The 11,378-nt window shown below is 45.5% G+C and overlaps 1 protein-coding gene across 1 annotated transcript; it reads right to left on the reverse strand.

The window, feature by feature from the left end:
- Positions 1-3,326: 3,326 nt before the first annotated feature.
- LOC105807088 (5-hydroxytryptamine receptor 3C-like) lies at positions 3,327-9,018 on the reverse strand. Its single transcript, XM_012640375.1, has 9 exons — positions 8,897-9,018; positions 7,698-7,867; positions 7,214-7,258; positions 6,233-6,342; positions 5,797-5,966; positions 4,959-5,119; positions 4,380-4,584; positions 3,951-4,166; positions 3,327-3,834 (listed from the first exon to the last, which is right to left on the reverse strand). The coding sequence occupies exons 1-9, from the start codon at positions 9,012-9,014 to the stop codon at positions 3,605-3,607; spliced, it is 1,425 nt and encodes a 474-aa protein (XP_012495829.1). The 5' UTR covers positions 9,015-9,018; the 3' UTR covers positions 3,327-3,604.
- Positions 9,019-11,378: the final 2,360 nt, after the last annotated feature.

Genomic DNA, 11,378 nt, shown 5'->3' on the forward strand with positions numbered 1-11,378 from the left:
CTTGCTCAGGCTGGTCTCTAACTCCTGAGCTCAAACAATCCGCCCGCCTCGGCCTCCCAGAGTGCTAGGATTACAGGCGTGAGCCACCACGCCCGGCCTAGGTGGGAGAATTTCTTAAGCATTGCTGTTTTCTGGGAACACAGAACCCGGGCAAAGTTCAACATTGTCAATATGCAAACTCTATCTCATCTTGTACAGTTCCAATTGACTTCCTTCCCACCTGTGGAAAAAGCAGTTTTTCTTCCATTTGCAATGTGATATCTTTATAAATAAATATAAATTTGTGCTTCTTGACTTTTCCTTTGAACATTTTATAGCATCTGCCTGGTTCTCCCATATTCTATGACCCAATTCTTTAACATGTATTCCTTTTTCATATATATACATTTTTTTAAGATAAGGTCTCACTCTGTTGCCCAGGCTAGAGTGCAGTGGTATCATCATAGCTCACTGCAATCTCCAACTCCTGGGCTCAAGCAATCCTCCTGCCTCAGCTTCCTGAGTAGCTGAGACTACAGGTGTGTGCCTCCATGCCTGGCTAATTTTTCTATTTTTTGTAGAGACAGGGTCTTGCTGTGTTGCTCAGGCTGGTCTCAAACTCTTGGCCTCAAGTGATCCTCCCACATTGGCCTCTCAAAATGCTCGGATTACAGTTGTGAGCCACCATGCCTGGCCTCCTTTTTTTAATTGTATGACAATAGTGATCTTCTCTTTTTCTGAAAATTATTTTTTTAGCAGTACAGTCCATAGAGTCTATTTAGATCTCACCAGTTATACATGCATTTATTTGTGTATACAAACAAGCCAATTTCTCAGGGTTCTTGTGAGAGGTAAGGAAATTGTGAGAGTTGGGGAAGACAAGTCAGTCCAAAGCCTGCTGGTAGCCACAGTGAAGACTGACACTCTGAGGTTAAGAATTATCAAGTTGAGTGAGGTGGGATTTCTTTGGTGGGGATCATTCTAAATTTAGAGTCTAACATTTAGGGTTTTTTTTGTTTTTTTATTTCAGACAAAGTCTCGCTCTGTTGCCCATGCTTGAGTGCTATGGCGTCAGCCTAGCTCACAGCAAGCTCAAACTCCTGGGCTCAAGCAAACCTACTGCCTCAGCCTCCCGAGTAGCTGGGACTACAGGCATGTGCCACCATCCCCGGCTAAGTTTTTCTATATATTTTTAGTTGTTCCGCTAATTTCTTTCCGTTTTTTTAGTAGAGACGGGGTCTCGCTGCTGCTCAGGCTGGTCTTGAATTCCTGACCTTGAGCGATCCTCCTGCCTCAGCCTCCCAGAGGGCTAGAATTATAGGCGTGAGCCACCTCACCTGGCCATAACATTTAGTTTTTCATGTTTAAGAATGTTTAGGAATTATATTTCTGCACTCCTTGGCAATAGCCTGGATGTGTTAAAACATGGGATTAAGAGTTTGATAAATTTGAGTCAAATCCTGGTTCTACCACTTACTTGCTGTGTGATCCTGGGAAGGACGTTGACCTTCTTCTACTTTGGTGTTCTTATCTGTAAAGTGGGAATAATATTGGTATCTACCTCATAAAATTGCTGTGAGGATCAAATGAGATAATGAACGTAATGGGCTTGCCATATAGAAAGTACTCAGTAAATGTTGTCCTTTGTTATTATTATTAAAATAACTTTTCTATGTCCAAACCAGTAGGAAGAGGCCTAAATTAACCTTTTATGAAAACCTGCCGAAGCCATCATGCCTCTGCTTCATTCCAGGCCCCTTAATATTTAAACAGACAGAGTTCCTGCTCAGTAAGGACAAGTGGAATTACATTTCATCAACTTGTCACCTTCAACAGTAGATCAATGATGAAAATCACAGGTGCATACTACTTGCTATGTATTCCTTGTTTTCTTTGAGACTTTTATATTTCTTTTTCTGTAACTTTGTTTTTTTTAATAAAGACAATTCACTGAGTCTATGAATGTGGTTTTATTTGTAGATTTTTATAAGGCTGTTTATATAAATTATTTTCTAAATCAGAAAAGGAATCTGGCAATATGTCCAAATTTTAGTTGGGAAAGTGTGGGTAATGTAGGTGTACTATTAATATACACAGGGTGCCCTTTTGCATATACCCTAAGGTTACTAATGACCTCAGTGGGGTTTCAGTAGAGTCCCCACTAGGGGTGGTTAGGGCCTCCCAGAGGACTGACAAATCCAAGTCCTTTTTTCAGGTTTTTCTTTCAATTTTATATATCACTGAGGACCAATTTCAACAACCTGCTAAAATCCTCAGGATTCAAATTTGGCATTCTACTAAAATCCTGTAATCTCTGTGAAAATCACAACACTCTTGCCTACATGCAGACATGAGGATTTCTAGGGAGTTTTTAAACACACCAAAGCCTGGGCCCATGCCAAAGGTTCTGCTTTAATTGGTTTGGGGTGAGACCTAGGCATTAGGATTATTTAAAAACTCCTCATATGACTCTAATGTGCTGCCAGGATTAAGAACCATTGCTCCAGCTAAAAGCATCCTCCCCCTGCGTGCTGCCCCCTCACCAACATTACAGCACTTTCTCTTCAATGTCACTCAACAGAACTTTAAAAACATGTTCTACATTTAATTGAAGTTATTTAACATATATTAATATATTTTATTTCTCCTGCCGGGCTACAAGCTCTTTGAGGACAGACAGAGCTTGTATGTGATTCATCCTCAAGTCTCCAAATGCTCTTGGCCAAGGACATTTGTTCTTACTACCTATCTATCTATCGCCTGTGCCCAATAAATATTTGTTAACTGTATATCTGAAGCCTAGCCATAAAAGAGAACTACAAAAGGAAAAAAGTCCTAAAAAGAGCTGCATGACCTTAGGCAAGTAACATACCCTCTGATTCTGATAAACATCTGTTAAATGCATATCTGAAGCCTAGCTCTAAGAAAAAAACTACAAAAAAAAATACTAAAAAAGAGCTGAATGACCTCAAGCAAGTTACATATCCTCTCCCTGGGGTGTTGTGAAATAATGCATCTGAGCCTTGTCCTGCCACACAACCTAAACTGGCAGCCCCTCCCCCGTTTTCTCCCTCTCCCTTCCCTCTTAGCGCACACATTATGTTTCACTTATTTATCTTCTTCATTGTTGGTCTCTTCTCCCTCCCCGCCATGCGAGTTCCATGAGGATGGAGGTTTTTGTCAGTTTAGTTCATTGCTGTATCCTCAGCATCCAGAACAGTGCCTCACACATAGTAGGTGCTCAATAAATATTTGTTAAAAGAAAATAACATATGTTAGCCTGTTTCCAAAAAAGAGTTTTAATCTCTATCCTCTGCACCAGTAACATGAGTTGCTTTTCTGGTAAATATCTGTAGTCATTTATTATAAAGCCTTCCTTTTCTAGTAAAGATTATATTTCCAACATAAACATGTATATTCTGATTTCATTCTATTCTGTAAATATAGTCTCATTTCTGGAAGTGTTGGCAGTGGTTCCATTAAAGCACAGGGAGGGCCGGAGCAGGGATCATGGCATGTTTGGGACTGTGCTTGCAGACTGCAGCAGAGGAGCAGTGTCTGGCACAGCCAGTTGAGGCCGAGGGAAACTGAACACTGGTGCTGTTGCACGACCAGAACTCAACGCCTAGGTGTTCCAGAGGCCTATGACTGTGAGGATGCAAGAGGCCATGAAGAGCAGGTAGAGGCGGAAGAGCAGGGTGTCCATCATGTGGCTGAACTGCACCCACAGCTCCACCCTGTGCCGCTTCTGGGCCTCCTGCTCCTGCTGGGCCCTTGTCCATCCTGAGCCCCCAGCTGGCTCTGCCTCTCCGGGGCCTGGCACCTTCCCCACCAACTCTACTGGCTCCTTCAGGCCTGTGGAAAGGACAGAGACTCAGCCCTGGGCTGTGAAGGTCTCTGGCCCAAGGAGGGAGGCAGGGGCAGAGAGGTGAGGGTGTGGGACGAACAAGTGGGGGGCTGACTTCCCTCACCAGGCAGCTGGGCGGGGGGGAGACCCAGGCCCTCCTTTCCCTTGTGGGGCGCAGTGGGGCAGCATTTCCTTGGGCAGGTGCAGTGCAGCAGCAGGGAGTGCAGCCACCTCGGCATGGGTGGGGGCTGGTTGGTGGCCAAGTGCATCAGGTAGACGATGAAGACGGTCTCTAGCAGGCTGAGCACCATCAGCGACAGGCACAGGGCAAAGTAGACACCTGGGGTGGGGGTGAGAAGCAGGCCTGAGGCAGGTCTGCGGGTGCCACGGAGCCCCCCTTTCCTGTGTCTCACACAGACAACCCTTTCTAGGGTGCCTTGGTTCTCCCTTCTGCCTCAGCAGCCTAGGCAGGTCTAGCCAAGGCACCTGCCTGCCCTGCTTCTCCTGAATTTTTTTTTCTTTTTTCATTTTCCAACTGTGGGAGGGGGCATACTGATGAGGGGGGTGCCACCAGCAGGGAGTAGTTTATTCATCATGAGTAGGAAGACGTTGTAGCCCAGCAGGAGGGTTATCTTGAACGGGGCGCGATTCCCACTCTTTGCAGGTAGGTAGAAGCTGAGGGCGTCGATGGCCATGAGAAAGCCACTGGGCACCAGGAGGTTTATCACGTAGAGTTTGGGCTTGCGTCTGATGGCCACCTGGTGGGGAGAGAGCAGAGAACTGGGTGAAACTAGGACTGAAAGGCGTCAGAGGGCTGGTTCTAGCCTCTTCCTTCTTTGGTGTCCTCACCGCAGCAAGGGTTCTTTCTGGGGCAGGAGGAGCAGCTTTCACATGACTGACAAGACTCCCCCACGCTTTCTAAAGAAACCCTAGGCCAGAGCTGGCAGGATCAGAAAGGGCAGATGCTTTCAGAGACTTGGGAGAGAGGAAGGCTGTGAGGGTTATGGTGTTCAGGGGCTTTCTATCTGGGGCAAGAAGTAAGAGGCTCTGGCTCCGGGACTCAGATGGGTCCGGTGAGGGAGGTGGTAGTGGGAGCATGCGGGGGACAGCTATGCCAGAATCCTGGGCTCACATGGAACATGATCTGGTCAAAAAGACTGGGGCCCACGGCCATCCTCAGGGTGGCCTTGCTGATGCCCAGGAGCTCCCACTCCCCTTGCGTGTTGAGGATGTTCTGTGAAGTATCTGTTATCTCCCACACTTCCTTGTCCATGCCCAGCAACATGCTATCCACTGCAGGAGAGACGAACACTTAGTCAACACACATCTGCTCAGCACCTACTGTGTGCAGGGCTTAGAGTGATGAATTAACAAACCACCTTAGCTACCTTCTCCAGATTGCCCAATAAAGTGACCTCCTTGCTCTTAATTGCCTCCTTCCTTTTTTTTTTTTTTTCCTTTCTTTCTTTCCTTTTGTGAGGCAAAGTCTCACTCTGTTGTCCTGGGTAGAGTGCAGTGGCATCATCATAGCTCACAGCAACCTCAAACTCCTGGGCTCAAGAGATCCTCATGCCTTAGCCTCCTGAGCAGCTGAGACTACAGGTGTGTGCCACAAACGCCTGGCTAATTTCTCTATATTTAGTAGAGACGGAGTCTTGCTCTTGCTCAGATTGGTCTTGAATTCCTGACCTCAATTATCCTCCCCTCAGCGTCCCAGAGTGCTAAGATTCCAGGCACGAGCCACCTGCCTGGCCTGCTCCATTGCCTCCTTTCTGTTCTGGGCTTTCTTAGGAAGTCTTACCCCCTCCCAAGTTCAACTCCCCCACCCAACCATCCACATGTCGCCAGGCAGCAAATACCCCCCATCCCTGTTTAAGTATTTAAAAAAACGAGTTTGCCTACGTGTGCTTCTTTGCTGCCCCACCAGTTGATCTCATTTACCCCATCACAGAACCTCTACTGCAACTTACCTGTGTAGAAGAAAGAGCTAAAGGTGAGTGTGCAGTTCTGCTGGTCAAAGGGGAAGTAGAAGATGTTCAGATTACAGATGCTGGTCACCCGCATTGGCTTGCTATACACGATGTGACCGTCACTAGTCACATATGCAGAGAGGCCCTCTGGGATCTGCTCCACATTCATGCTAAGCGGCAAAAGGGGAAAGAGGCATGTGCCCTGGGCTTCACATCAGGTTAGTTTTCTCTTGCAAGACAGGGCTCATTAAGTTCACACTGCCATCTTTTCTGCTGACCATTTTCCCGTTTCTAGAGAAGAAGTTGATCAGCTGTGATCTTGCTTCTCTCTGAAATAAGTGTTTAGTGGCCCCACCGAATGGGTTTCCCCTGCACTGCCCTGCCCTGTCCCTTGCAGACAGGGCTTCCCTCCAGCTTCCCCAGCCCTGATACCCACGATTCCACGATGAAGATGTCTGGCAGCCACAGGTTCTCAGTTGTCACAGTGAGTTTACTGACGTTACCACATTCTTCCGGGTCCCAGCTGATGAAAGGGTTACCCCAGATCTACAGCATAGGGCACAGAGGGACAATTTATGGCTGAAGCCTGGAGCTAGTTTAGGTCAGCATCTCTTGCCCTTTCATTCCCTCATAAATAAATAAGCAAATAAATGTATGTGTTTTTTTCTAAATATGTGTCCTATGGGCATATGATAAAACATCAGCCATTCCAGAAAGGTATAATATAAAAAGCAATGTTTTCCACGCTTGATTCTCCTCAATTCAGTCCCTATCTTACCTCAGTCTCATTATTAACAGTTTCTTGTGTATCATTCCAGAAAAAGAAATGAATGCACATTCCAGCATTCATTTTTATTTACACAGAATGAGACTGAATACGTTGTTATGCATGTTGCTTTTTTGATCTCATTTCCTTTTAAATTCTGATTTCTCGTCTCTGGTGAAGTCTCCCCTTCTCTAGCTAGCAAAGTCTTCTTGGCCTTTATTTCCCACTCAAGGGAAACCTTTAGCTGGATGCTGGGTACATTTGGGCCCTGAAGCTCACTTAGGGGCTTCCACCTGGACACCCTCCTTCTCCCTGTGTTTTCCATCCATGTCTTTCAAAGTTGATTGGCAGCCTCGGAAGCTATTTGTCACCAGCACTGGCCCCATTCTGGTTGGATTTATCTATTCCCTCAGGCACTGTTGATTTCAATAAATGTAATTTTTTCAAGCAGAGCCAGAAAAAAAGGGAAGGAGAAAGAGAGAAGGAAGAAGCCCAATCTAGGCCGGGCGTGGTGGCTCACACCTGTAATCCTAGCACTCTGGGAGGCCGAGGCGGGAGGATTGCTTGAGCTCAGGAGTTCAAGACCAGCCTGAGCAAGAGCGAGACCTCCGTCTCTATTTAAAAAAAAAAAAGAAGCCGAATCTCACATACCATATTGAACCATAGAAATAATGTCAGCAGGTGAAGTCGTGAATCCTGTAAAAAAAAAAGAAAAAAAAATTCCATGCAGGATCATTAGTGGCATGAAATCAGGACCTACTCTTCCTCCTGCCACTGTTTCATAAGTGGTCCCAACTGACAGTTTACCTTTTCAATCACAACTCACAAAAGAAAAGGAGGTCAGAAAAATGCAGGTTGCATGGAAAATGTGGGTGCAGAAACAGTATGGGGATCCACTGGGAATGCATTTTTTGTAGAATATTTCCACAAGGGCGGGATTCATGTTCCCTGGAGAATGTTACTGCAACATTCCCATGCATGCTTCCCACTCCATAGGAGGACATCCGACTCATACAAAATCCATTCAGGGGACTCATTGCTCATCACGGAACCAGGGCAATGTTGAATTGACAATGTCAAGAGTCCTTGTTCCTTATTAGAAGCCTATGGAAAGAAGGTAGGAGTTAGAACTTACTACTTCCACTATGGCAGACAGGGTGAAGGAGATGTTGACGTGAGTGGGGATGCTGTAGTTGGTGACTGGACGGACGGCCTGCTGGTTAAATATGGCCTGGAAGGCAGCAGGGTCCACCCCATGCCGGTGAAAGCCTGAGCAATTGATGGTGAAAGTGGTGTCTGCCCTTCCTGTAGAGAGCAGATGCCTTGTGAGATGGGAACAGGACTTCTGTGTTTCCTATGGGAGGAAGTCACCTCTCTTCCATAGGAAACACAGCCCTGGTACCTCTGTCACATAGGAAACACAGAGAGAGACACCAGGGCTGGGGCCTGAGAGCCTCTCTGCAGAGAAGGAAAATGTGGACACTGGGAGAGGCATGTGAACCCTTCCTTCCTGGGCCAAGATTTCCTTCCTGCCAGGGTGGGGAGAATGTATGGGCTGGTAGGCAAATGGCGGAAGCTGATGTGGTGAGCTGGGTCAGAGCTCAGATCTTTCTTCCTGTGTTTTTGCTCCCGTACAAGATTATCCAAATTCGTATGCAAACAGCCCCTCCAGGGAGTCTTATTCCTCTACGGGAGCCATTTTCATCATCACCATCTCCAGAAGCTTCCCTGGATCACCCACCATGGGGTTGGCGGAGCCATACAATGAAATGTAAAAGCCCTGCTGTCCGCCTCACCCCTGATGACCATGTAACAGATTGTCCCCGTAACTGCAGCTAGCAAGTCCTCTCCCAGGCCTCCTCCACTATATTTCCATGCCAACTGACTCACAGGGGTCACCCGCAAACCAGAGAGAAACATAACCCAGGGGAAGGAAATGTTGTTCTTTCCCTCCACCACAAGATCTTCCCAAGTGACACAGGAGAGCAGTTAGGTTATTGTCAACAATCCCCAAGCTACCCTGTTTATAGTTACCATATCTTGGTGAAAAAGGGAAAGTTGGACATCATATATAAGGGCGGAATTGGACAGGTGGCAAAAAGGGAGGACAGACTATTTGGTAGATGTCTTTGCAGGCAAGTGAGAGGGGGGCTGTGTGTACTGACCAGTCAAAAGGGTTTTTCATCCGCCCCTAAAGGGAAGCCAAAACATAGATACTATAGAGACTTTTAACCCATCGGTTCTGGATGTTCTACAGTTCTGAAGAATGAGAAGTTTTTCTGGATGTTGCCCAGAACAGTGTTCCCATCTCCCCCTGTTCTCACCCCATCTTACCTGGAAGCAGAAGGCTGACAGTGAGGCAGAGGAGGACTCCCCACCTTGCAGACCTCCCCCCTTCCATTCTCCTTTCTGGACTCTTCTCTGGGGACTCACCAGGAGCCCCCAAACCCATGAGTTTAAAGGAGCTCGGACCACACCTTGGTTCCTGGTTTTGAATACTGTTTGTGTCAGGTGACCACTCCTTAGTGAGACTGTGGCCAGAGAGGTCACAGCAGAGTGTCCTGCTCTGTCCCTGCCCAGGTATGCCTTCTGGGCTCCAGGCAGGCAGGAAATTCGGCCAAGACCAGGGGAGAAGCACCTATTTGGCAGGCCTGTCTAGATGAGTGATTTTAAATCTGTGTTCCAAGTACCTTTCAGAGAAAATGGGGGACCTGAGGGATGGGGCAGGTGAAGCCATTGATAACAGCCTTATCATGTCCTTGTGGAACTCACTGTACCTCAGGGAGAGTGCATGGACCACTGGGAAAGGAATGGTTACTCTCTCTTGTGGTGGGGACTCCTACTAATTTTGGAAGGCAAGAATAAGCAATAATTTTCTTGCAGACCTAGAAACATATCCTTTACTGTGGATGTTAGGACTTATCATCAATATTGAATTGTGAAGCTCAGTTGAGAAGTTAAGCTCCATTTTCAATACATAAACCTAACAGATCCCCACAGCTAGCACCATAGCACAGACCTACGTCATTCCTTGTTTGTGCTATTGCAAAAGCCTCCTGATAAGGTGTCCTTTATCCGATTTCTCCCCAATGGAATCCTTTATTTTGCCATTCTGCTAAAATAGAACTCTCCTGCTTACCCTTCCTTATCTAATGTCTCTGAAAGCCTGCAGCCCTGGGACCATCAAGCAGTCTGTGTTAGCAAAAGATCATTTGATGAGCTTTTTGAAAATACCTGCACACACACGCTTCCACCTCTACTGAGGGGTGTTGCGTGTGTGTGTTTAAAAGTGCCCAGATGGTCTGATTCACACTCACTTCATTGAAGACCTTTGAGCTAGCCTGTGGTGCAACATCACTATCAGGATATTGACATTGATAAAGCCAAAATACAGATATCAACATCGAGATCTTTTGTGTCATACTTTTATAGTCCCAATCACCTCTCTCCCCACCCTCCAAACTCCAGCAGTCACTAATCTGTTCTCCATTTCTATAAATTCGCCATTTCAAAAATGTTATATAAACCAAACCATATGGTGTGTAACCTTTTGGGACTGACTTTTTTTGCTCAGTGTAGTTCTCTGGCGATCCATTCAGGTTGTTGCATGTATCAAAAGTCTATTCCTTTTTATTGATGAGAAATGTTCCATGGTATGGATGTACTGTAGTTTAACCATTCACCTGTTGAAGGACAGGTGGGTTGTTTATAGCTTTTGGCTATTATGTATAAAACTGCTATAGACATTCGTTTACAGGTTTTTGTGTAAACACAAATCTTCAGTAATAAATGCTTGGAAGTGCAATTGCTGGATTGTATGGTAATTTCTTAAAAAACTATAACACTCTTTTCTAAAGTGGCTGTATCATTTTACATTCCTACCAGCAAAGTATGAGTGATCAAGTTTCTCTGCATTTTTAGAAATTTCAAACTTTGGATAAGTAAGGATTTCTTAAAAGAAGACCCTAAAAATTATAACTAAGAGGAAAAAGATTAAAAGAGTAAAACTTTATTCACTAAAGGGCACTAAATGTGAAAAGTCAAGTCAAATACTGGGAAAATATTTTTGCAACACATATGACTGTCCAAAGAATGGAAAATATACAAAACAAATTTAGATATAAATAATACAGAGAAACAGTCTACTAGGAAAATGGACAAAAGACACAAACTGGCATTTTACAGAAGAGAAGATACAAATAGTCGATACACATAGAAAAAGATACCCAACCTCATTTGTAATTATATGGGAAAGCAAATTAACTTAACATCATAATGTTACCATTTCACATCGAACAGATGGCAAAAATTAAAAAGTCTGAGGGCAGAATGCCATGTGACAACCAAGGCAGAGATTGAGTGTTGCACCTGCAAATCAGGGAACACCAAGGATGTCCCCTGCCAGCAAAGCACCAGAAGATGAAAGAGGTGAGGATGGATTCTCCCCTGGGCTTTCAGAGAGAGCATAGCCTGCAACACTTTGATTTCAGACTTCTAGCCTCCAGAACAGTGAGACAATAAATTGCTGTGGTTTTAAGGCCCCCAGTTAGTGGTACTTCATTATGGCGGCCTTAGCAAACTAAGGCAACTGCAGAAACAGTGGGACGGGTTAGGAGGCTGTTGCTTTACTTTTACTGAGCGATGATGGCGGCTGGGACTTTGCCTTCCTGGGCACTTAGGGGTTGGTCCTTGCATGGCCTCTGTGCTAGCGGAAGAGACAGACAAGGAGCAAGTTAAAAAATAAGCTAATTTCAGAACGAGGAATTGACCATTGCTCAATCTTTACAATTACTGTAATTTTTTCCGCCCCTAAAAT

The sequence above is a fragment of the Propithecus coquereli genome, unplaced genomic scaffold (genome assembly GCF_000956105.1).
Source record: "Propithecus coquereli isolate 6110/MARCELLA unplaced genomic scaffold, Pcoq_1.0 Scaffold10, whole genome shotgun sequence".
Taxonomy (NCBI): Eukaryota; Metazoa; Chordata; class Mammalia; order Primates; family Indriidae; genus Propithecus; species Propithecus coquereli.